Source organism: Rhinoraja longicauda, chromosome 10 (assembly GCF_053455715.1).
Source record: "Rhinoraja longicauda isolate Sanriku21f chromosome 10, sRhiLon1.1, whole genome shotgun sequence".
Lineage (NCBI taxonomy): Eukaryota > Metazoa > Chordata > Chondrichthyes > Rajiformes > Arhynchobatidae > Rhinoraja > Rhinoraja longicauda.
Window position 1 is genome coordinate 34344856 of NC_135962.1, and position 27817 is coordinate 34372672.

Sequence of the window (27817 nt, forward strand, 5' to 3'; positions counted from 1 at the left end):
AAACTGTTTCATACATGTCTATTTTATACTCCACGTTTTACTGAATTGCTCACTCAATCAACTTGTCCATGTCCTTTTACATCTTCCTGATAATTTAGTTTGTCACCGTGGTTTGTAAGACTCATAAATGTAGATAGAGATTGTGCCACAGGAATCAGTAAAGATGTTGCCAATGAGTGGTAATTGTTGTTATTATTGATGGAGAATAATATAATAATATATTCTTTTATTTGTCCCACACTGGGAAAATTTACAGTGTTACAGCAGCAAAGTGGATAGCAAGAGATCATTCGTTATAAATAAATGTAGACAAGAATAAATTGTCATCAGTTTACTGTGTATTCCTTAACTGTTACTGTTGACTGGTCTGCTGGGAGCAGTGCTGGTTGTGCAGTCTCACAGCAGCGGAAAGGAAAGACCTCCTATATCTCTCCTTCACACACGGGGTGAAGGAGTCTGTCACTGAAGGAGCTACTCAGTGCAGTGACAGTGTCATGCATGGGGTGGGAGTCGTTGTCCAGCAGCGATGTTAACTTTGCCATCATCCTCCTCTCTCCCACCGCCTGTACTGTCGAGGGGGCAACCCAGGACAGAGCTGGCCTTCCTGACCAGCTCATCAAGTCTCTTCCCCTCCACCTCTGAGATGCTGCTGCTCCAGCAGACCACTCCATAAAAAATGGCAGAATAGCTATACTGATCTGTGTGGCGTCCCATGAGTTGAAGTTTGTCCATCCAAACAATCCACCTCTTTGTCCTCTCCATTGTGTTTTTCGCATTAATATGACTCTTCCAATACTCGAACCCTTGAGTGATTAAAACTCATTGAAATATCAGTACCCAGACCAGTGGAGAGAGGGGATTCTGACGTGTATCAGGTAGAATTTTCATGTTTCTTCCCCCCGCAATTCACCAAATTATGCCCCCTCCCACACCCCCATCCTTCTGCAGTTGTACAGGGCCCTAGTGAGACCACACCTGGTGTACTGTGTGCAGTTTTGGTCTCCAAATTTGAGGAAGGATATTCTTGCTATTGAGGGCGTGCAGCGTAGGTTTACTAGATTAATTCCTGGAATGGCGGGACTGTCATATGTTGAAAGACTGGAGCGGCTAGCAGGGCCGTCTTAACGCATGGGCCTGATGGGCCCCATTTTATCGACCATTTACATTTTTATTCCTGTGAGTAGTTGTCGTAGGGGCCCCAGTACACTGCTTTGCCCGGGGCCCATAATGCTGTAAAGACGGCCCTGGCGGCTAGGCTTGTATACACTGGAATTTAGAAGGATGAGAGGGGATCTTATTGAAACATATAAGATTATTAAGGGGTTGGACACGTTAGAGGCAGGAAACATGTTTCCAATGTTGGGGGAGTCCAGAACCAGGGGCCACAGTTTAAGAATAAGGGGTAGGCCATTTAGAACGGAGATGAGGAAAAACATTTTTCAGTCAGAGAGTTGTAAATCTGTGGAATTCACTGCCTCAGAAGGCAGTGGAGGCCAATTCTCTGAATGCATTCAAGAGAGAGCCAGATAGAGCTCTTAAGGATAGCAGAGTCGGGGGGTATGGGGAGAAGGCAGGAACGGGATACTGATTGAGAATGATCAGCCATGATCACATTGAATGGCCTACTCCTGCACCTATTGTCTATACACACGCACACAACACACGCCTGCCGCTGAAATCATCACTGTACAAATACAGCTGCTTCAAAAATTAGAATAGTATGTAAACACTTTTAAAAGCTGGAAGTAACAACAAAAGGTGCTTCCCCTTCCCGAGTTCCTTTGTGCTTTTCTCCCTTTTTTCATAGAAACAGAAAATAGGTGTAGGAGGAGGCCATTTGGCCCTTCGAGCCAGCACTGCAATTCATTGTGATCATGGCTGATCATCCACAATCAGTAACCCGTGCCTGCCTTCTCCACATACACCTTGATTCGGCTAGCCCCAAGAGCTCTACCTAACTCTCTTTTTAATACATTCAGCGAAATGGCCTCCACTGCCTTCTGTGGCAGAGAATTCCACAAATTCACAACTCTGGGTGAAAAAGTTTTTTCTCATCTCAGTAAAAAGTTTTTTCTCATCTCGGTGAAAGTTTCAAAGTGCAAAGTTGCAAAACCAACTGTGATCTCATTGTGGCTCTTTCATCAGCAACCCCATTTTTCAACGTTGTGCATTCACTTCAATTCTGCGGACATGCGGTCATCGAGTCCAGCAAAATTAACATTGTCCTCAATTCAATAAATTAAATGTTTTGCCTTTTTGTTTTAAATCACAACTGAATTCCAAATCCTCACAATGAACAGAAACTAGGGCAGTGCGAAGTAGAAAATTCGAACGAGATATGTTTGTGTGCCCCTCTTTAATTGGGATGTTTGATATATTTATTTGAACTGTAAATTAATTGTAAAGTAATTAAACTTTCAGAAATAGATTTTTAACTTGTTTATTGTTCACAATATTCATTATATTCTAGAAGTTGTAGAGAAGGATAACAATGTATTAAGAAATTCTAAGTTGTTGTGCTTTCTCTTTAAATGCCTCCAACAATAGAAAAACTATACAGGAAAGCCAAGTAAAGAGCAGTCACCAGCAAACTGAAGCCGGCTAACGTGTTTCCTGTCAGTGAAGTGTTGAGAACATATAACGTTGCTCCCATCTAGGTTTTAGCACAGCACTGCACAAGTCAAGAAATGGCTTGTACTAATGTACAAAAACTGGATTAAATGTAAAATTCTTATTAGAACGAAACATCTAATAGAAAAAACAGTGTAAATTCAGATGCACAACTTTGAAAGGGAAGGGCACTTGCAGTGAAGGAAGGAAGCACGCCTAATGTGAAGGGAAATGGGTTAATACTAATGAACGTGGTCTTCCCACCCGGGTTTCCTTTAAGTATATAATAATAAAGAAAACAATTTAACAAAGAGACATAGTGCTGGGAATACTTACACTCTCCACAGCCTTCAGACCACTTCTCAGGCTACTGAATTCTTTTTCCAACTCAATCAAACTGCGGAACAAAACCACATCATTTGTCAGTGTCAAAAGGTACACAATACAATACCTTTTTAACTGTGAATACTAAATTGAATTTTAAACCTTTCCCTGAAAAGAAAATAAGTCTAGAGGAGAAACTTATATCAACAATTTGAAACATTAAGGATATAATTTCCTCACCAGGACCACATCAAAAAACATTTAACATTTTAATATTTATTTATTTTCTGAGAAGAATCTTTTTCACTGACTGGTGAATACTCAAGATTGCCAACCAAACTGAACGAGTGGAAATAAGTTCTGAAATAGTCCACTCCTGATGCTTTAAGATCAATGATTTGAGATGCGATTTAGTTTAGTTTAGTCTTTGTGAAGTTAAGGAAAGGTAATTGATCCAAGCCACACACATTCTTCACTCTTTAACAACTCCAACCTTCCCCATCTGTGTTATCAGGTGGGGAGGATTGGAGTTGCTGCAGGATGAAGAATGTGTGTCTTTTGGATCAATTATCAGAGCTCCTGAGAACTCTTAGAAAATAAATCTTTTTTTGTTAAAATCAATGTCACCAACTCTCAAAGGTTGACACCATCCACAGGCAACAGTGCAGCAGATCATTACATTTCCTTGACAGCACCTCGCAAATCACAATCTCTGGTCATCCAGAATGACAGGGTATAGGGTACAAAATAAAATTGCATCACCTCCAAGTCCCTCATATCCTAAAGTTGATCATTTTCATCATTATTTTATAGTAGTTAGTGCAACATTACTACCACAACACACTGTGGGCACACCCTCACCACAGCAACTAAAATTCGATTAATGGACAGCAGTGAAGAGAATTGCCACATACCACTCAGCAGCTACAATCCTGCACATATATACTGCTGCACCATAAAACTCAAAGAAATACATAGCCGATCACCCTTAAGTTTGATGAATTATTTAATCTTTCAAAGCAATATTACTATTATTATTGTATTAATGTTCAAAAATTGGATTAAATGCAAGTCTTATTACAACAATGTATCTAATAGAAAAATCGGTATAAATTTAAATGCACAACAATATTAAGCAAAGCTGCCTATACATTGAATACCTATCATGCCTTGAAAACTTACTTTACTTTGGCTGCTTCAGGAATACTCCGTAAATCATCATGGATGGTCACCACTTTTGGATATTTCTTCTCCAAAATTGTAATCAAATAATGCAAAAGAGTAATATTCCTTGAACAAAAATAAAAGTATTAAGTGTTTTGTTTTAATTTTTTAAAAAGGACAAGCAATAAAAATCTATAGTCCAAAGTTAAATAATAAACTGAGATAGAGAAACAAGGAATAGCAGATGCTGGTTTACAAAAAAAATCACAAAGTGTTGGAGCAACTCATAAAATCAGGCAGCATCTGTGGAGGAAATAGACAGGTGAGGTTTCGGAACTGAACTCCTGCCTTGCTCGGTTGGGTAAGTTGGGTCAAACGCTGAGATCGATAGATCGTTGTTAGGTAGGAGTTATTAAGAAGCAAAGGCACAGATAGCCATCAACTAATAGAGTGGTAGAGCATACTGGAATGATTGAAAGCAATTACCAAATAAACTATTTTCACAAAGATGTCACTTCACAAAATGAAGATACATTTCCACAATATTCACAAGGCTAAAAGTGGTTCTGATGTTTATGTGGACATCCCCATTCCAAGCTTTGAAAATGAAGATTAGTCGTAGTTACATTCTTGTTCAGTTGCCGTAGTGCTGTCCATGATCAATAAGCAGAACAGACTGAAGAAAAAGTACTTTGATTCTAGTCCAGTTAAGGGAACAGAGCTATACTGGCCTTAGGACTGACACAAGCAGCAACAACATTTCATTTCAAAAGCACAGGGTTGACAATGTCTTACTTCTCAATACTAGACTTGGTGTCTGCAATCTTGTTCAGACTGGAGAGTTTGAAACCGTAGGCATTGCCTCTTTGTCCCTTGTTCATGTAATTGCCAAAAGCCAAAACCACCTCCAACAGCTGCTTCAGATTCTTGCTTTGCAGAACCTCCTTGGAACTCATACGAATAGCTGGAAGATTAAGAACAAATCTCGCTGGTGAAACCAGCTCAGATAGTGATGTACTAAATCTCAGCTGAGGGATCATGCATTAAAACTGAAATGAATCAAATACATAAATAACAAAATACCATAAACTATATTCCGGTGTCAGGTGGTTTAAAGCCTCATCAAATAAATAAAGTAATGAAATGTACTCTTGCTAGTTTACCAATGTAAAAATGGAAAATTATGCAAGTTGTACCGATTACATTTTTCAGCAAAGTAATTTTGCTATAATGGAAAATCTTTCCCAGCTACGCTTTCTAATCAAGGCATTACATTCACCTTAATCAATGTCTATGATCTATTCAGTTCCACTACCTTTTAATACATCTCAAAAATACATTTGTGAGTATTTAACACTCGATGCTTGTCAAAGCCCTTGGAGACAACTGACATAGATAATATTACTCAAATTTTACTAAATATCTTGTGACTTGCTTCAGAACTATAACAATAAAAATACATCGGTGTCACAGAGATAAAACGTGTATTTTCACGTGGGATAACACTTCTGCTAATATTTCACACAAGGACGAAATTAATAGAAATGGCAAAAAATAAATAGAAATAATAAAAAGGGTGGCATGGTGGCGCAGTAGTAAAGTTACTGCCTTGCAACGCCAGAGACCCTGACTATGGGTACTGTATGAACAGAATTTGTGACCTGCGCGGGTTTTCTCAGGGATCTCCAGATCCAAAGATGTACAGGTTTGTAGCTAAATTGGCTTGGTATAATTGTAAATTGTCCCTGTATGTGTAGGATAGCGTTAATGTGCAGAGATCGCTGGTTGGTGTGGTGGGCCAAAGGGCCCATTTCCGCACTATATCTCTAAACCAAAGTAGTCCTGAATTTAAATCAGGCAAGGTAGAGATGACGATTAAAATCACAACTGGACATTGACACATGATCTGTGACACCTGTATAATATGTACTCTGTTTTACACACCGTCAGGGTAGTGGTAGAACAATTAGTATCTGAATAGCACCGAGTTTAACTTCAGGCCCTCAAATTAATAAAATATCTACACTATCAATCTATTGGGACACAACAGCACACAGCAAGACATAGCTTCAAATAGCGGAGAAGACATCACATGCAAGAAAGTGGCCAATGGCTTGTAAATTTTTGAAGCAAACACTATGAATGCTGTCCAGGCTAAATAACGAGATAATGATAAACGTCATACCTTCAACTTTGGGTTTGACTTCTGCCACTCTTTCTGCAAATTTCTTCTTGAAATATAGGGACTGCAATCGCTGCTGATAGTGAGGGATTCTAGTGAAAATAAAGTCACACCATGTAAGCTTGAACGTACGATTGTCAGCAATTTTGTACAAATAAAACTTCCTGGTAGCTCCAAGCGCTCAATTCAATTCATTCCAAAATAATAAAACGCAGAGGAAGTTTTGGCTTGTATGAAGAAAACAATTGCTTTAACAGACCAAGGCTTTGGTCAGTTTTGTCTATCAGCCTCATCAATGTTTTACAGCCAAGGGACAGGCCCTTTGGCCCACAATGCCCGTGCTGAACATGATCCCAAGTTATACTAATCTCCACTGCCTGCATGTGATCCATATCCATCACTGCATTTCCATGGGCCTGTCTGAAAACCTTCAAATGCAACTATCATACCTGCCGCCACTACCACCCCCCAGGCTGTGCGTTCCAGGTACCCACCACTCTGTGTAAACAAAAACTTGCCCCGCACATCTCCATTATACTTTGCCCCTCTCACTTAAACCTATGCCCTCTAGTCTTTGACTGCATTTATTTCTTAATTAAGATATTTTAACACCCTGGATTTTAATGCACTTTTATTCTTGCCCTACAAAAACACAGACAATTTTTAAATTTCTAAAACAATTTATTACTTCCAGTTATTTAGGATTTTGTCAGTGAAATTCAACACGGTGGGCAGAAAATACACAGACCACCCACCTCACCTATCACGTACCCTTTACAATTTCTCCTTCTATTGAACTGTATGGAAAGGTGAATTGGGATAGGGTGCACAACTGTTGATTCATCTGTTCCTGCCCCTACTGCACTCCTACTGAGGTTTTACTTATCACTACAATTATCTTGGATTAATTAAGACCATTCATCAACAGCTTTAAAACTGCAGGGGGTAGGTAATGCATTGAAACGCATCAAAACAGTCTTGCAGTCTACTATAAAAAGCAGCGAGCTGCCGGGACTGCAAGTATGAAATGTCATGTGTGTTTCAAATTCTCATGTGATGTCAAATGCCAAAATGAGGATGAAAAAATCCTTTGTGTATTTAAAATTGTTTCAGGAAGTTTTGGCTTGTATGAAGAAAACAATTGGCTTAACATGCCAAGTCTTTGGTCAGTTCTTTAAAAAATCTGGTACGTCTCCAAACCAAGTCAACAGGTTCCATGAAACTGCCTGGCAATTTACTTCACTTTTTTGGATAATTTAATCCTGATGGAAACACCCTGCTCCAAGAATTTCCAAACAAAAACATGTGGCCGTGATAACATGTGGTACGGCATAGCAGGACGACCACAGCAAGATGGTTTGTCCACGGCAGAGTGCACTACCAGTACTTACCTGCTCATTTCAAACAGGAATCGGTCTGCTTTGGCCATCCGTTCAATCTCATGTTTGTGCTCCTCCAGTACATCGATATCACTCTTCTCCGGGACAAATTTTAGCAGCTGAGAGGAATGAGAAAAAATAACAGACATCACATCACATGATTTATTTGTTAACCTAACAAATCAACTTGAAAGATGCGCACGTCAGATTTTGTAAGTGAGGTTTTGAGTTTGTGTCCAAATTGAATACATTTGGGTGGCACAGTGGTGCAACTGGTAGAGCCACTGCCTCACAGCGCCCGAGACTCGGGTTTGATCCTGACATTGGGTGCTGTCTTTTCTGTGTGTAGTTTGCACATTCTCCCCTGTGACCGCGTGGTTTTCCTCCAGGCGCTCTAGCTTCCTCACACATCCCAAAGAAGTGCTGGCTTGTTGGTTAATTGGCCTCTCTATAATTGTCCCTAACGGGTAGGGATTGAATGAGAAAGTGGAATAACAGAACTAGTGTGACCGAGCGATCGACGATCAGCGTGGACAGTAGGCTGAAGGACCTGTTTCCATGCTGTATCTTTAAATTAATCTTTCGATAATTCGCTACATTACATTGGGGAAGGCGGACAGGTCCATGCGCACGGAGATGGAGCGGTCGGTGGCTATGGGAAGCGATGGGACAGTGCGTTCGCGGGTCGATGTGTCAGTGGAGTGTGTCGATGGAGTGGGATGTTGGAGGCCCTGCAGCAGCTGGAGGATCACGCGCTGCTGAAGGTCCCACAAAGGTTGGACAAACAAGTGAATCAGACATGGCCTGCAGCAGCACAGATGGCAGCGATAGCAGGCACCAACATTATTACCAGGCCCTGCAACACCAATCCAGTACCCCCGCCAGGACAATGGGACTTTAAGGCCAAGATAAGACTCAATACATTTAAGAACTTGAAAATTGAATGGCACAAGAGGCAAATGCGCAAATGTCTCTTTGTGTACTGCCTTGGTGATGTCTACTACTCTTATTCCTGGACAAGCTGAACATGCATGTAAACCATTCCAGCATATAGCTGATGTACAACATTGTGTCTGCATGCGGAGCCAGAGTCCTTTCTAAAACCGTCCCAAAACTGTAACGTTTATCATCTACTGCTTGGTTTAACTCTTCGTGCTAACCTGTTTGTCAGAGATTTTCATTTTTGAAATCTTGTGACTGGCTGGGGAGTAAGATTGTTCAAAGTTAAACTCTCCTCTTAATCTCGTATAAAGATTTTAAACGAAACCTCCATTCCAAAAAACTACAGGGGCCTGCAAGGATAATTAATGGACAGGATGGGTTGGGGACAGTGGGCCAAGCACAAACATGTACAGGGTTCTGTCAAAGTGCCAGTCTATCTGACCTTCTATGGTGTCCTATGTCAGGGCCATATCAGAGTCAAAGAGCAGTGCAGCCATGCTCGCCAACATGCCCGCCAAGTTGGCATATTGGGCTATTCCCATTTACCTGCATTTGGCCCATAGCCCTGCAACCAAATGTATATTAAAAGTCATAATTGTATCTGCTTCCATAGCTTTTTCTGGCAGTTCATTCCAGATACGAACTGCCCAAAGAGTGAAAATGTTACTGCTGAGGTCCTTCTTAAATCTCCCCCCTCTCATCTTAAGCCTATGCCCTCTAGTTTTGGAATCCTCCACCCTGGGATAAAGACTGTTAGCGTTCACTTTATCCATGCCCCTCATGATCTTGTACACTTCAATAAGGGGACCCCACAGCCTCCTACACGCTAAACAAAAAGGTCCCAACCTAAGAACTTCTTGTTATAGCTCAAGCCTGCAAGCCCAGGCCACATCCTGATGAACGTCGTCTGCACCCTTTCTAGTCAAGTCAAGTCAATTTTATTTGTATAGCACATTTAAAAACAACCGACGTTGACCAAAGTGCTGTACATCTGATTAGGTACTAAGGAAAAAATGAAACATACAGTAGCACGCAAACATAACAGCACATACAAAACAGTTCACAGCGCCTCCTCAATGGGCCTCAAACGCTAGGGAGTAGAAATAGGTTTTGAGCCTGGACTTAAAGGAGTCGATGGAGGGGGCAGTTCTGATGGGGAGAGGGATGCTGTTCCACAGTCTAGGAGCTGCAACCGCAAAAGCGCGGTCACCCCTGAGCTTAAGCCTAGATGAATGATATCTAACCGAATGATATCTTGTGTTCCTTGACCAGAAGGCACATTGTTTGCTTTGTAATGAGCCTGGAGTGGCGATGGGCAATTGGAGGCGGCAGGCCTATTGTAGGATTGGCTAGAGTAAGAGACATAACTCTCGAGGGATGAGATGCACTTCTTTTGCCCAATTCACTGTTGCGGATCAAATTCTCACTGGAACTGTGTCAAGACTTTAAAGTCTCACAGACTACAAATACCAGCTTTGTTCCTCAGTAAAGACACAAAGTGCTGGAGAAACTCAGCGGGCCAGGCAGCATCTGTGGAGGAAATTTGGATATGGATAGGGGGTGTTTCAGATCATGACCCACCCCTCCTCAGACTGATGGAGTAAGAGGGGAAAAAAGCCAGAAAAGGGAGGTAGGGCAGGACAAAGCCTGGCAGGTGGATACCAGTGAGAGGGGTTCTGATTGGCAGATGGGTGGAGTAAGTGACATGGACAAGGGGTGAAAGGAGATAAAAGAGTGCCAGTTAAGGAGAGAAGTGAAATAAGGGGGAGTGAAATGTAAAGTGTGATGGGAGGGATGGGGACAGGGTAGAGGGGTACAAGGAGGAGGGCTAAAAGGACATGGGGGACTGGGAGTTGGGAGAGATGAGAGATGAGTGGAAAGAGGAGTGGAAAAGATCAGAGTGATGGGGATGGTGCTGCTCACTGAGGGAGGGAGAAATTAGAAGTGGGATGGGGATACTTGATATTGGAGACTTCAAAGATCATACCATTGGGTTGTAAGCTACCCAAGCAGAATATTAAGCTTTTCATACCTCCAACGCTAATCAATACTTAAGTTCAATACAGTGTCTGCAATACAACATTCTTCAAGCTGTGTATGAAAACAGGATTTTTTAAAAAAGTTTGCTGATTTCTAATAAATCAACTGAGGTCGTACCAGCGACAAAAGTATAGCATAATACTTGGTTACATATATATTTATTCCACTAAACTAAGTATGAAAATTTCCCAGTGTCTGATTAATTATTGAGCTTCCTGGATTCTATTTACAATGAAAGGTATGCAGAACAGCACCAATTTTAAATCCCTGCAAATTGACAAAAATCCAATAAACATTTCATTCTAAAAATCATCTCCCTCCTTTGATTTCATAAGTTGTGTCTGGTTCTTTCTAGTTGTTATTTTTCAATAGACATTTTGACAAACTATCCAAGATTTATGAACCTAAGGGTCTAAGCACCAGGAGGTTTCCAGACTTGTCTCATGACAAGTACTTTTTTTACAAGACAACTATCTGCATGAGGTAGTGCAAAACTCTATTTTCCTCGAGGTAGCATCTTAGTTTTGCGTAACTAGCAATGGCCAGTGGTGACTCTTGCTTTTGAATGTCTTCCTTTCATCTTACGGAGCCAGCACCCTTGATCTGGACTACATTACACCGCTTCCAATCCCACAATCGTGAAAGAGGACCGATTTTATTCTGTTCACATTTTAAACTGTAACCAGCTGCGTCTACTCAGTTCACTGATGGCTGTCAGATGTTGCTGCTCGATTCTGAACTGATGAAAGGGCAGTGATTAAAGGTGCAAGGGGATTCCTATAAAATAACGAGCCAACTTCTGCCACTCTTAAACATGAACAGAGAAGCTGCCGGCCTCTCAAACTGTAAACTGCATAATACACAAATGTTCAAAGCACCGAACTTCATCCCAGAAGTCCTGTATTTAAGACTTCCAAAACTAAAAGTTTTTAATAAAAATCCATGATTACATTTTGTATTACTAGCCTGCTGCCAATCATGTAAACAATGTGCAGAAATGAATTATTTATGCATTTCTAAATTAACTTTGAGCCTATAAATGTCTAAATATCTATTGCAGACAGTAACGTTAGCTAAACAACAATACATGGGGAAGTAAAAGCAAAGATAAACACAAAAATCATCATTTTCCAACATAAACCACAGACCAAGGCACAAAGTGCTGGAGGAACTCAATGGGTCAGGCAGCATCTGTGGAGGGAATGGACAAGCAACATCATAAGGTCATAAGTGATAGGAGTAGAATTAGGCCATTTGGCCCATCAAGTCTACTCCGCCATTCAATCATGGCTGATCTATTTCTCCCTCCTAACCCCATTCTCCTGCCTTCTCCACATAACCTCTGAAACCTGTACTAATCATGAATCTATCTATCTCTGCCGTACAAATATCCACCGACGGCCTCCACAACCTTCTGTGGCAAATAATTCCACAGATTCACTACCCTCTGACTAAAGAAATTTCTCCTCATCTCCTTCCTAAAAGAACGTCCTTTAATTCTGAGGCTATGACCTCCAGTCCTAGACTCTCCCACTAGTGGAAACATCCTCTCCACATCTACTCTATCCAAGCCTTTCACTATTCTATATGCTTCAATGAGGTCCCCCCTCATTCTACTAAACTCCAGCGAGTACAGGCCCAGTGCCGACACAACACTCATCAAAAGTTAACCTACTCGTTCCTGGGTAGTGTTTTGCTCAATATTCCAGCACCTGCAGTTACTTGCGTTCCAAAGCGTCGGAAGTCGTTCCCTCCACAGATGCAGCTTGAGCCGCTGAGTTCCTCCAGCACTTTGTCTTTTGCTCAAAATTCCAGCATCTGTAGATCCTTGTCTCCATAAACCACAGACGATTAGCAACAAATTTGTCCAGTGTGTTTCAGTAATGTCACTACGGGGCCTTCTTTGTACTTTTCATTTAAGAAAATGGTATCAGCTTTCAGCTCAAATCGCATCTCAATATTATTAAAATCTTATTGTATAGCTTTAATCATTTTTTAATATTTAAGCAAGCAGAATTATGAAAGGAAAAGATACCAAGGTGTGTTTTGAGGCAAAAAATCAATATTTAAAACTGCTAGGATTCAAGGTTAAATATATGAAGGGAAGTATAACCCATCTATTCAAATTAAAACTCGAGCAAAACTGATCAACTTCCATTACTGTTCACAATGGAGCAATTCCATGAACTGAACTTCCTGATATGCATCACTCTACCTAGCATTTCCTTCCCAGGGAAACCCAGCTGGTGTGACAGACTTGACCATTATTATGCGCTTCCTGATCGTCAGCTTAATTACAGACACTTAAGAGTAGGTCAATTGCAGGAACATTTGGTCACAAAACACTTGGCATTGAATGTACTGGAGGGGATAAACATTGATTTAATAATGGGCAGGAGCAAGTAGCAACACCGCCTTATCTTGCATTTGATTTTTCCTCTAATCAGTCATGACAACATCCTCTTGCAACAATGTTCACTTGCTGTTCCAAATACAGTGACTGGCAGAGTGGCGTTTATGTTTTCCTAAAGAAAGTTCATTCATAACACAAGCGACAACTTACATATACAAGAAAATGCAGATGCTGGTTTAGATAAATAAACACAAAGTGCTGGAGTAACTCAGCAGGTCAGGCAGATTCTCTGGGAGGTATGGATAGGCAATATTTCGGGTCAGAACCCTGCTTCAGTCTGCAGAAGATCCCGACCTGTAATGTGGCCTGTCCCTGTCATCCAAAGATGCTGCCTGGCCTGCTGAGTTACTCCAGCACTTTGTGTTTTTTTTGTTTTGACATTTTCCAGGATGTAACTGGATAGATCAGGACAGTGAAGCAGGAAAACAAATTTCATTTAAATGCAAGCCCCTACAATAATAAAACAAGCTACAAATATGAAATGTTACAATTTTCGGTGTCCTCTTTTCCCTATTTAAGTGTCAGAATATCAATCACCATAATATAGAAACATGATTTAAATTACCCATTTTATGGTCGGTAGTATATGCAACAAATTTCAGTGAAATATTATTGAACACTTTTCCTTTACAAATACTAGGGCCGAGAGTTTGGAGATTCAGATTAGTTTGCCATTTGTACCAAGATGCAGTAAAATTCCTCGCGCACATGAAGCTCAAACTGTATACGTACAGTAATTATAAATACGAATGCAAAGCAGAAGAATGGAACAAGATTGTAGTGAAAAAAGATCAAACTACAGTAACATAATAACCATACGAGGTTATTATGTTATTGTAGATCGAGTTGAGTCAGTATGGGGCACATCTTCAGGAAAGGAATGTGAAAGAGGTCATTGGAGCAACTAATCCAACTCACGAAAACATTATACATTATATAGCACATTCTGCCCACAATGTCCATGGGCCTGAAAAGTCCCATTCCCATGCTTTTATTAATAGCCTGCATATGTTTCCAAGTGCAAATGCAATTCCAGTTTTAAAGTCACTGCTGTGGTAGGACAAGCCAAATTGAATCTCTAGCCAAGGTTGTGATAACCTCAGTGCCAAGGCAAAAAGTGGAGACATGTACATCCATGATATGGGTCAGTGGGTTAATTCATCACTTTAAATGGTCCTTAATGTGTAGATGAATTGGTGGGGAGTTGATGAGAATTCGGGGAGAAATAAAATGGAAATGTTGTAGGATGGATGGTTGATACTCAGCATGGTGGGCCGAAGGGCCTGTGTCCTTGCTGTATCCTTCAATGACTATCATGGAAGGTCATTTCTTGCAGCCAGCCCATACTGAAACTGGGGCATTAACTCAGCTGATAATGCAGCAGCCACAAACATTTCAAAATTACCGTGAAACATGTACTATTTCCCAATTCTCCGCTCACCGCACCCACCCTCCCCATCCCACAACAAACACACTCATTGTCAATAAAGAAAGGCTGTCACAACCAGTGACGTTACCTGTTCAAGCATGTCCTTTGGCAAATCCTCCTGCTCATCCATTGTTAAAATAGCCCGTTTTATCTCATCATTGGACAGCTTTAACCTAAACAGATGACAACAAACATGTCAATAAGCACAATGCAGTATTCGAAGCAATGCAAGAGTGCTAACTGTAGCTGGAAGACTAAACACTAATACATGCACACTAACATCGTGCATTTTTTGTGGCTCTCTGTGCCACAGTGCCGGCTACCAAAACATTTGGGGAAAAGTTTAAGCTATCAAGAAACTTTATAATAGATACTATTAGTTAGTTAACTTAAGTCTGGCATTGAACTGTAAATTGAAGAGGTTCGAATTTATCGTCAGATTGATCGATTGGAAGATACAAAGAACTGCTGATTTAATTTTGCCTTACATTCTCAGCATGCTACAGTGTCTCTGAGGCAAGATGCAACTGGGAATCATCTCCACTTGCTGCCCCAGACATTCTGTGACCAGTTGCTAGAACTTGCTCACGTCACACTTTCTAGCCACAAAAATATGTATCTTGGCAGATGAGACGCATTAGGTGTAGTTATTTATATCATCTTAAAATAATAATGTCTTATACTTGAGCAAAATACAAAGTGCTGGAGTAACTCAGCAGGTCAGGCAGCATCAGTGGAAGGAAATAGACAGACGTTTCAAGTTAGGAGCCTTCATCAGACTCCACAGATGCTGCCTGAGCCACGGAATTGCACCAGCCTTTTGTTTTTTTGCTCAAGATTCCAGCATCTCCGATTTTTTCTGTCTCTACAGTTTTACACTTGTCAACAACAGCATTATTTTTTGCTGTTGTTGACCTTTCTGTTCTATCCAATTGTTTGGCTTTTCCATCTTTTTAAAGAGTTTCAACCAATTGACTTGATACTGTGCCACACATTTTCCAAACTGTTTCGCAAAGAAAACAAATCATAGCTACAGTGTTATCAAGAATAAACTTCTCCAACTTTAGATAGTTCCTCTGTCCCTCCCGTCCCCTCCTCCTTCCCAGATCTCCCTGTATCTTCCTGTCTCCACCTATATCCTTCCTTTGTCCCGCCCCCGGCATCAGTCTGAAGAAGGGTCTCGACCCGAAACGTCACCCATTCTTTCTCTCCCGAGATGCTTCCGGACCTGCTGAGTTACTCCAGCATTTTGTGAATAAAAACCTTCGATTTGTACCAGCATCTGCAGTTATCTTCTTATACTTCTTGAACTTTCAGCTGATCTTGCCAATTTCTCCAATGGAAAAAAAGCACCTGTTTATGTCAGGCTTCTAAGGTAAAGTTTAAAGAGCACTGTCCCATGATGGAGGCACAAGGAACTGCAGAACACAAAGTGCTGGAGCGGGTCAGGCAGCACCTCTGAAGGGTCCTGACTCAAAGGGTTGCTCATCCACGTCCTCCAGATACGGTGCCTGAGCAGCTAAGTTACTCCAGTACTTTGTGGGGTTTCTTTGTCCCACAGTAGAGTTTCATTCAAGAGACGTTTTGACAGGATAATAACAGCGAAGGTCTGCATCAATGATTCTTGCTGCTTCCAATTCGGCTGTGATTCACAAAAGCAGGAAACCTATTTTACAATATTCACCCCCTCAGTGTCCCAATTTTACAGAAATGTACTTTTAAAGATTTTTCTTGAAGTTAACAAAACTAGTAATAATTTGTAATCTCCAAATAAACTCGAGAGAGATCTGTGTCCCACCCAGATGATTCCTTCCAAACACAAGAAAATAAAATGTAAAAAATGTTATACTATAAATATTAAACTGTTACCATAAACTACAACCAGTTACCCATATATTAGTACCAATGTGTGTTATCTGGCCTTAAATACAGATTACATACACACTTTTTTCATTCAAACATCTAATATCCAGCTTACCACTGACCAAAAATAGACACTAAAAGCTGGAGTGACTCAGCAGGACAGGCAGCAACTTTGGAGAGAAGGAATGGGTGACGTTTCGGATCAAGACCCTACTACTAACCAATCCTTCTCGGTAGCATCTGCTTCTCTCTGCACTTCCCGGGGTTACTCCCTTCCCTACTCCTGCTAAATCATCTTCCTACTTTCATTGAGCAGCTGCACTTTTGTTGCTGCTGGAAGTTGCTGCAGCAACAGGAAGCACCGTGAGGCACGAGGGAGAGCCACGGACCCGCTCGGCATCCTGAACGCCGATGAAGGAAATGGATTGCTTTCACCGAGGCCAAGAAAGCCGAAATGCCAACACTGCCTTTGCAATCACAACCCTGCAGCAACAGTGTAAGGAACTGCAACAGCAAAAGGAAGAGTATCTAAGGCCAGATAACAAGTAAACACAACAACTGAACAGAGGGCAGTGGTGGCTGGCTTCAGCTGAATGATCCAGTCTCATATTCATATCATATCATATCATATATATACAGCCGGAAACAGGCCTTTTTCGGCCCACCAAGTCCGTGCCGCCCAGCGATCCCCGTACATTAACACTATCCTACACCCACTAGGGACAATTTTTACATTTACCCAGCCAATTAACCTACATACCTGTACGTCTTTGGAGTGTGGGAGGAAACCGAAGATCTCGGAGAAAACCCACGCAGGTCACGGGGAGAACGTACAAACTCCTTACAGTGCAGCACCCGTAGTCAGAATCGAACCTGAGTCTCCGGCGCTGCATTCGCTGTAAAGCAGCAACTCTACCGCTGCGCTACCGTTCAGTCTCTTCACATTCTCATTAGTGAGAAATGGTAACAGCAACTATGACTATTTAACGATGCTATAGATACGAATGAAAGATATGACTAGGATTATATACTAATGAATAAAAATTGCCACACACCCTCATCTAAACTAAAGAAAGGTGGGGGGGAGGAGGAGGGGGGAGGGGGAGGGGGGAGGGGGAGGGGGAGGGGGGAAGAGGGGGGAGAGGGGGGAAGGGGGGGAGAGGGGGGAAGGGGGGGAGGGGGGAGGGGAGGGGGGGGGAGGATTGGGGGATGGGGGGGATGGGGGGTTGCTGCACCAATGACTTCGTTTGAGAGTAAAACACAGAGTGCTGGAGGAACTCAATGGGACAGGCAGTATCTGTGGAAGGATATGCGATGTTTCAGGTCGGGACCTTTCTTCAGCCTGTTCATTCCTTCTTCAGATGTTGCCTGACCTGCTGAGTTCCACTAGCACTTTGTGTTTTGCTCAAGATTCCAGCATTTGCAGTTCCTGGGGTCTCCCTAGTTCAAGAAGTTATATGCTACCAAACAGGTCTTGAGAATCAGATGCATTTCCCTTGTATGTTTATTGACACTAAGTCCAGGGTCAGTAATCTGAATTGAGTGGGACAGAGTTGCATGTGGAATTAGGGGCTTGAAGGTTGGTTTGAGATTGCTGATAGAGTGGTAAAGATGTCGAGGAGGTGGAAGGGTTGGAAGACTTGAGGAGAAAGTGTATAATTGGTGGTGAGAGGAAGTCAAGCGAGGCTCTTGTCGTCGAGGGGTTTGGCAGGATACTCGGGTTACCCGAGATTCCCAGTATCAACTGAATTAGGGCTTAATTGCTGAAGGCCTATTTCTGCACACTTGACCCATTTAGAGGCCACATTCCTAATGAAAATTATAAATAAAGTGCCCAGACTTGTATGATGCTTTACCCTACTGCTTGTCAGTTCTGCTGTGTGAGAACTGCAAGGAAGGTCTGGAAGGAACATCATGGGCTTTGTACAAACGCCAAAGGCTTTCGTAATTTATCACTGAAATTGAAGGAGTGGTGCTGCACAATCTAATTTCAAGGCCTGTTTTTTTACAATTAACGAATGTTTATCTGCTGCATATTCTGTCTGTCTCCAAATAGTTCAAGCTTTTTTTGTCAAAGTTGCTCTTTCAAGATAAGTAGTGATAAAGCAAGGCTCTGATAAATAGATATTCAGGCAGTTCAGAAATCCTCATCAAAATACAGAGTGCTGAGGAACTCAACGGGTCAGAGTGTCTTCGGGTCATACAGTACGGAAACAGGCCCTTCAGCACAACTCATCCATGCCGACCACGATGCTTCATCTGAGCAAATTCCATTTACGTGTTTGATCCATATTCCTCTAAATCTTTCCTATTCATGTGCCAGTCCAAGTGTCTTTTAAATGTGTTATAATATTATCTCTGGCAACTTGTTCCATATACCCACCACCCTCAGTTCAAAAGTTGCTCCTCAGGTTCCTATTAAATCTTTCCCCTCTCACCTTAAACATATGTCTCCTTGTTTTTCTTTTATTTCCCTACCCTTGGTAAAAGATTCTGTGGATTCACCCTCTCTATTCCCTCTTTACTGTTCCCCTCTGCCTTCCACACACCAAGGAATAAAGTTCTCGCTTGCCCAACCTCTCCTCATAGGCCCTCAAGTTCAGGCAACATCCTTCCCTATCCTTCTCTGCACACTTTCCAGCTTAATGACATAGGGAAGTCCCCAGATACTGCCTGACCCACTGAGTTCCTCCAGCACTTTGTGTTTTGCTGAGGATTTCAGCATCTGCAGTTTCTTGTGCCTCCCAAACCCTGATGGTTGGGCATCCAGCTCACCAGCTGGTTGATATCTGTCTGCTATGCTCTACTTTCACCCAAATGATCACTGGAATATTTATAATATTGCGTGATATTTTTAAAACGTGAATTCAAAATGTCCCAGACTATTAAAAGAAATAACATCCAAAAATGTAGAATTACATAAGTCATGTTACACTTCTACTGTGTTGCAACCAACTTTCCAATTAGCCCATTTACTTAAAAAGCACAGGCACCAAATTGCAAGCATCACCTGATACCCAATTCTGGAATAATCGGAAAGTGGGTTGTTATCTTAAAGGAAACTGGGTATTAAAGGGAATAATAAAAACATCCAATAGTCTGAAACATGTGCAATCAAAGTCCTAAATGTGTCAGATTAGTGGAATTTTATTAGTTTCCAATCCACTACCATTTTTATTTAAACCAAATTCTTAAAAGATTATAAAGACTATTATTGTTGACCGACCACCAGAGGATCGGAGAACCACAGCTGTTTGCTCTTTCCCATCAATACCCTTTGTAGTGGAGGTAATAGAATTTGTGATAAAATGCACATTTAATCTATTGAGCACGTGATGATAGCATTAACCCTTTCACCACACAGCTGAAGTCAGCTCACCTTTAAAATAAATGTGCATTTCTAAAAAAAAACATGCCAAATCATAATCTGCACTATCACAAAATAACTGCATGTTTCATATACTTATTTTTTGGGAAGCTTCATTATTTCATAACTGTGACAGTAATAGGCAAAACAGCACACAGATTTAGAAATGGGATCTAATCGGATTTGAACAGATTTGACCAGCAAGTGCAATCATTAAATATTTGTCTAATTAGGTAAGCGGCAGCGGCTGACCAGCAGTCTGTCCGTCTTTTTTTCCCTTTTTTTTGTTGTGTGTCGGTGTTGGGATGGTTTTTATATATTTTTTTTGGTTGTGTATGTGTGGGAGGGGGTGGTGGTGTGGGTGGGTGGGGGGGGGGGAACTTTTCTCTTCCTCACGGCGCGGGGTGCGGCTCGGCTGCGGGGCCTAACATCGCCCGGTGCGGCTTGGCCGCTGGACTTTACATCCCGGTGCGGCTTGGCCGCTGGACTTTACATCCCGGTGCGGCTTGGCCGCTGGACTTAACAGTGCCCGGTGCAGCTCGGCTGCGGGGCTTAACATCGCCCGGTGCAGCTCGGCTGCGGGGCTTAACATCACCCGGTGCAGCTCGGCTGCGGGGCTTAACATCGCCCGGTGCAGCTCGGCTGCGGGGCTTTTCATCGCTGGTGCGGCTCGGCTGCGGACTTGACATCGCCCGGTGCGGCTCGACCACGGGACTTAGCTGCGCAAGGCTTGGTCGCGGGCCTTTCATCGCCCGGTTCGGCCGCGAGACGTTTCAGCGCCCGGTGCGGGGACTGTGCGGGTCGGTCGGGACGAGCTGTCTGTCCGTGGGGGTGGGGAAGAGAGTGGAAGTTTTGTTGCCTCCATCACAGTGAGGGGGTGTTTGGAGTCACTGTGATGGACGTTTGTGTTGGGGTTATGTGTCTTGTGTTCTTTTTTTTTCTATGACTGCTATGTAGTTTCGTTCGGTACTTCGGTACCGAACGACAAATAAAGCTCTGTTATACCTGTTATACCTGTTATAGTTAAAATCTTGCTTGCGATGCTTTGAAATGTAAACTTGCTCTGTCTGGATCCTTCTTAGAATTAAAATGAATGAATAGAAAATTATATCCAGTCAGTGTCAGCGTCCCTGGTGAAATATTTCCATGTTGTTTAGGACTTGTTGCATTAGCACAAGATGATTGATAATTGTGATTTAATTGCAGATCAATTGATCTTTTTCCTGTTTCCTGCTAAATTATGTTTTTCCTAAATATAAAATAAATCTGTCAAAGCCTAACTGGCAAATTGTTTGAGTCACTGATTAAAATCCATCCAGTGATAAAAGTCATATTTTTCCTTATTTCTGTGAATGCGTATAGACTAAGGACTGATCCCTTTTGTCTGATGGATTCAGTGGTGTATAAATGTTGACATTTTTCAGAAGAATAGCTTCAGGGGCAGAAATGAAGACACAAGAAACTGCAGATGCTGGAATCTTGAGCAAAAAACAAAGGGCTGGAGGAACTCAGCAAGTCAAGCAGCATCTGAGGAGGGAATGGCAGAAATAGGGATCGACAGGATGTCACGAAAAATTCACTTAGATAAAAGTGAAAAATATGTCAAATAAATAAATAGTTACAGCTGCCTCACAGCGTCAGAGACTTGAGTTCAATACTGACCTCGGGTGCAGTCTGTGTGGAGTTTACATGTCTCCCCTATACCATGTGGGATTCCTCCCACATCCCAAAGATGTGCGCGTTTGTCGGTTAATTGGCCTCTGTAAATTGCCCGTAGTGTGCAGGGAGTGGATGTGCAAGTAGGATAATGTAGAACTAATGAACAGGTCTTCACCTGTTGATTGGCGTGGCCTCGACGGGGTGAGGGCTTGTTTCCATGTTGTATATTTTAATCAATTCAATCAATCAATCAAAAAAAGCTAAAACAGGTCAGCAATTGCAAAGACCTTTTCTTTTGATTATAGTTATAGAAACCATAAATTGGTGCAAGGCATGAATCTCAGCCTTCATATCCTGCATTATATTTAGGTGTATCTTATTTCCCAAGTTACACAGGAATGAAACAGTAACCTATCTTTCGCAAAGCTGACTTATTCTTAACATTATTCCAGAGGGCTGTGGGATACATTTAAAGCCATCAGCCTTTTTCTTGATTTGAATAATTAATTTAATTAAGAGATACAGTATAGAAACAGGCCCTTCAGCCACCCGAGTCCACAACGATTATTGATCATCCGTTCAACTAGTTCCATGTTATCCCATTTTCTCATCCACTTCTTACACACAAGGGGCAATTTACGGAGTGGAATTAACCTACAAATGTGCACGTCTTGGGATGTGGGATGAAACCGGAACACCCAGAGGAAACCCATGTAGTCACAGGGAGAACGTGCAAACTCCACAAAAACATCATCGTCAAGATCGAATCAGAGTCTCTGTCACTGGAAGGCAGCAGCTCCACCAGCTGCTGCAAAAGAACTGGTTCTATCCATGGTTGTAATGAATCTGAAGCTTCCTTTACACTCAACTATTTGCATCCTCAAGATATTTTCACAGCCTTGAACAAAGCCTATGACATTTCGACTCAGCACATTAAAAACTAAAAAGATTATGTGATGAGGTCAAGGAAATGGAGGTCCGTGTTTGCAAGTTCACTGACTTTTTTAAAAAAATCATGAAAACTCTCTGTGCATACAAAGCGTGATTCTGGTACAGAAACTATAAATATATTTATTTGTACAGCTGAAAAAATCTATTTTGAAGCAACCAAACTCTCAGCCAAACCAAAACCTTGGTCTTTAGCTCTTCAATGGGAGAGTTGTTAAATGTTCTTTCTGCAGGGCCACAAGTAATAGAGCCCTTGTGACATTCAGCACATGTTCATTGCTCTGATCCTTCTGAGATACTATCAGGATATTCAGTTGATGTATTTTTATTGTTCTGAAAAGCAGGCCACCACTCAAGACAGTGAAGATGGTTATCAAGAGTTACAACAGCGTTTTGGTCAGCTGGGTAAGTGGGCTGAGGAATGGCAAATTGAGTTTAATTCAGATAAGTGCGAGTTGTTGCCTTTTGGGAAGTCAAACCAAGGTAAGACTTTCACAATGAAAGGTAGGGAACAGGGAAAGATGTAGAGCAGAGGGACATAACTCAATATGTTGCAGCTGAACAAAATGTTGGTGAGGTTGCATATGGGGTATCATGTTCAGTTTTGGTCACCCAGCTTTAGGGAAGATACCATTAATCTGAAAAGAACACAGAAAAGATTTGAGAGGATTTTACAAGGAAGGACTGAGTTATGGACAGGTTGGGAAGGCGAGGACTTTATTTCTTGAAGTGCAGGAGAGTGAAGGCTGATCTTATAGAGGTGTATAAAATCATCAGGGCAATTGTGTTAATGTATAAATTATTTTCCCCAGGGTAAGAGTATCATTAGAAGACTATGGTTTAAGGAGGGAGAGTAAAGATTTTGTTAGAAATCTGAGGGGGCAACTTTTTCCACAAGGAAGATGGTAGGGATATGGAACAATCTGCCGGTGGAAGTAGTTGAGGCAGGTCAATAAAAGCATTTGTTACATGGACATTTGGACAGGTACATGAATAAGAAAGGTTTAAAGTAATATGGGTACAATCGCTGGTAAATGAGACCAGTGACATAGCCATCTTGGTTGGCATGGACAAGTTATGCCAAAGGGCCTGTTCTCTGGTGTATGACTCTTCAATAATCAGATACATCATCATCATATCATCATCATCATATATATACAGCCGGAAACAGGCCTTTTCGGCCCACCAAGTCCGTGCCGCCCAGCGATCCCCGTACATTAACACGATCCTACACCCACTAGGGACACTTTTTACATTTGCCCAGCCAATTAACCTACATACCAGTGCCTCCATAATGTTTGGGACAAAGACCCATCATTTATTTATTTGCTTCTGTACTCCACAATTTGAGATTAGTAATAGAAAAAAATCACTGGTTAAAGTGCACATTGTCAGATTTTAATAAAGGCCATTTTTATACATTTTGGTTTCACCATGTAGAAATTACAGCAGTGTTTATACATAGTCCCCCCCATTTCAGGGCACCATAATGTTTGGGAGCAATGTCATGTGAATGAACGAAGTTATGTTTAGTATTTTGTTGCGTATCCTTTGCATGCAATGACTGATTGAAGTCTGCGATTCATGGACATCACCGGTTGCTGGGTGTCTTCTCTCGTGATGCTCTGCCAGGCCTGTATTGCAGCCATCTTTAGCTTATGCTTGTTTGGGGGGCTAGTCCCCTTCAGTTTTCTCTTCGGGCATCCTTAATTGGGTTCAGATCAGGTGATTGACTTGGCCACTCAAGAATTGACCATTTTTTAGTCTTTGTTGCTTTAGCACAATGCTTGGGATCATTGTCTTGCTGTAGAATGAACCGCCGGCCAATGAGTTTTGAGGCATTTGTTTGAACTTGAGCAGATAGGATGTGTCTAAACACTTCAGAATTCATTATGCTACTGTCAGCAGTTGTTTGATCAATGAAGATAAGTGAGCCAGTGCCTTCAGCAGCCATACATGCCCAGGCCATAACACTCCCACCACTGTGTTTCACAGATGAGGTGGTAGGCTTTGATCTTGGGCAGTTCCTTCTCTCCTCCATACTTTGCTCTTGCCATCACTCTGATAAAAGTTAATCTTCGTCTCATCTGTCCACAAGACTTTTTTCCAGAACTGTGGTTACTCTTTTAAGTACTTCTTGGCAAACTGTAACCTGGCCATCCTATTTTTGCAGCTAACCAGTGGTTTGCATCTTGCAGTGTAGCCTCTGTATTTATGTTCATGAAGTCTTCTGCGGACATTGGTCATTGACAAATCCACACCGAGTCCTGAAGAGTGTTTCTGATCTGTCGGACAGGTGTTTGGGAATTTTTCTTTATTATAGAGAGAATTCTGTCATCAGCTGGGAAGGTCTTCCTTGGCCTGCCAGTCCCTTTGCGATTAGTAAGCTCACCAGTGCTCTCTTTCTTCTTAATGATGTTCCAAACAATTGATTTTGGTAAACCTAAGGTTTGGCTGATGTCTCTTACAGTTTTATTCCTGTTTTGCAGTCTCATAATGGCTTCTTTGACTTTCATTGGCACAACTTTGGTCCTCATGTAGATAAACAGCAATAAAAGTTTCCAACGGTGTTGGAAAGACTGGAGGAAAGACTAGGTGCTGAGAGCTCTCTTATACCTGCATTAAGGAGGCATTTAAACACACCAGAGCAATTACAAACACCTGTGAAGCCAAATGTCCCAAACATTATGGTGCCCTGAAATGGGGGGACTATGTATAAACCCAGCTGTAATTTCTACATGGTGAAACCAAAATGTATACAAATACCCTTTAATAAAATCTGACAATGTGCACTTCAACCACATGTGATTTTTTTCTATGACAAATTTCAAATTGTGGAGTACAGAGGCAAAAAAATAAATTATGGGTCTTTACCCCAAACATTATGGAGGGCACTACATCTACATTGTATATTATGACTCAGTCATGCACTAAATTCCAGTTTAAAATTTGAGTTACACATGGGAGGAGAGGACTGAAAGGAATTTTGGAAGATAATATTTACCAAAGGATACCAGTAATTGTTAAAGTTATGTTTTCTACGTAATTTTAGAGATAGACTTATGTAAAGATAAGACACAAGGAACTGCAGAAACTGGTTTACAAAAGAGGCACAAAGTGCTGGAGAAACGGTGTGGTGGTGCAGCAGTAGAGCTATTGCCTTACAGTGCCAGAGACCCGGGTTCAATTCTGACTATGGATGCTTGTCTGTACGGAGTTTATACATTCTTCCCGTGACCTGCGTGGGTTTTCTGCGAGATCTTCAGTTTCCTCACACACTCAAAGACGTACTGATTTGTAGGTTAATTGGCTTGGTATAGATGTTAAAAAAATTCTCTCTAGTGTATGTAGAGTATTGCTAATGTGCAGGGATCGCTGGTCGGTGCAGACTCAGTGGGCCGAAGAGCCTGTTTCCGCACTGTATCTCTAAACAAAAAAATAAACTAAATTAAACTCAATGAGTCAGGAAGCATCCCTGGAGAACATTGGTAGGTAATGATTCGGGTCAGGACCCTTCTTCAGACTGATTGCAGTGGGGGTAGAAAGCTGGATGAGAGGTGTGGGTGGACAAGTGATTGGTGGAAAAGATTGACAGATAGTTCAACAGTCATCTTCCCACAAATCAAGGAGAGAAATCATGAGTTACACATTTTAAATAAAGAGAAACTCTTCATGAATAAAACAAATATCTTCAGTAAAGCACAAAGTGCTAGAGGAAGTAAGCATGTCAGGCAGCATCTGTGGAGGATGGACAGACAACATTTTGGGTCAGGACCCTTCTACATGCTCAAAATTTCTTTGTGTTGAAATATGAAATGTCAAATATTCTCAAATCTACGACTGTTATTCATAGGTCTAAAGAATCAGTCAGCTACAATGACAAAACCACCAAAAAAAAGCAGGCAACAAAACATTATAAGTCACTGTTCACATGTTGCTTTCCCAATCTCACTACATCTCAAAGCACTTGGCAGTCAATTGGAGCTTGAGTTTTGTGTTGCCGTAATTTGTACACCCACATGCTCAATATTTCATCAGCATCGCAATAAAGGTAAAGCTGAACGTGCAAGTTAAACAAATGTAAATTTAACAGGCATACAAAACATACATTTGACAACACAGTAAATAGCACAAATGGTTTTGAAGAGCAAACACAGAAGTCAATTAAAAGGCAACAAAAGATATGATCTTGTTGAAAGCAATCAGCTGCAGAATCACAAGCAATTGATTTCCTTTTTAAAGCTAGCAACTTGACTGTGTAACAGTTCCAAAAATTAAAAGTAATCAGTGCATGAAGGAAACCTGGTGTGGCTTGTTCTTTAAAGTGTCTGAATAAATTCAAAGAAACATTAAATATTTTTGTAATCATGAAAAAGGTAACTTTCAGGGTGGCACAGTGGCAGAGCTGGTCGAGCTTCTGCCTCACAGCATCAGAGATCCGGGTTTGATCCTGACCTCAGGTGCTGCCTTTCTGGAGTTTGCACGTTCTCCCTGTGATCAAATGGGTTTCTTCCAGTGGATCTGGTTTCCTCCCTCATCCCAAAGACATGCGGGTTTGTCGGTTAAGTGCATAGGGCATAGATGTGAAAGTGGGATAACATGGAGCTAGTGTGAACAGATGATTGATGGTTGGCGTGGATTCAGTGGACCAAAGGGCCTGTTTTCAAGCTATATCACTAAACAAAACTACAACTAATCTGCCATTTCTCTACTGCAAGCAGCTCCAGGTGTTCACCAGGGGTTCTCTCACCAGTGGCGGTGCTCATGGTACCACAGTTTCTACTCGATCTTCTGTGACACACAACAAATGGAAATGGGTTATAAACTGGGGATGCCAGAGATCCAGGTTCGATCTTGACCTTCGATGTTGTCTGTGTGGAGCTTGTACGTTCTCCCTGTGATCTTGTGAGTGTCCTCCAGGTGCTCTGGTTTCTTTCCACATCCCAAAGACGTGCGGGTTTGTAAGTTAATTGGACTTTGAATATTACCCCTAATGTATAGGGAATGGATGCGAAAGTGGGATAACACAGAACTAGTGTGAACAGATCAGTGTGGACTCGATGGGTCAAAGAGAATATTTCCATGCTGTATCTTTCAATCATTTTAATATTGCTGGAATCTATAATGTGCAAGCAAGAAAATAAAAGGCACAAATTTAAAAAGATGGAGTTTCCTGTGCCATATCAGAAAACCATTACCTGGACAGAAGAATATTGCAATTCTGGGCTCTTCTCCCGTCTACCACGGATAATTCTTTGACTTTCTTGGTACAATTTAATGTGTCTTCATTTGACTCTGTCTCTTTCTGTGGTCCAAATAAATACAAGGAGGCATTAGAGAACATGAACCAAAAAATTCCACAGCCTAATAAAACTATTTATTTAACATCTCCAACCCCTATTTGTAAATGAACAAATTAAATTAAATTAATTTAAATTAAATTTAAAATAAAAGGTACAGCACGTTTGCATATTCCTTAATATTTGGATTGATCTAT

General features: G+C 41.5%; 1 protein-coding gene across 5 annotated transcripts in view; it reads right to left on the bottom strand.

The window, feature by feature from the left end:
• Positions 1-27817, bottom strand: part of daam1a (dishevelled associated activator of morphogenesis 1a) — a 170411-nt gene that overhangs the window by 10646 nt on the left and 131948 nt on the right. For all 5 annotated transcript variants that reach the window (XM_078406608.1, XM_078406607.1, XM_078406610.1 and 2 more), the window contains 7 exons: positions 27519-27625; positions 14572-14656; positions 7672-7778; positions 6284-6372; positions 4894-5062; positions 4117-4224; positions 2947-3007 (listed from right to left, as the gene is read on the bottom strand). In XM_078406608.1, the coding sequence (XP_078262734.1) occupies positions 2947-3007; positions 4117-4224; positions 4894-5062; positions 6284-6372; positions 7672-7778; positions 14572-14656; positions 27519-27625 (726 nt within the window). The remainder of the gene's footprint in view (positions 1-2946; positions 3008-4116; positions 4225-4893; positions 5063-6283; positions 6373-7671; positions 7779-14571; positions 14657-27518; positions 27626-27817) is intronic.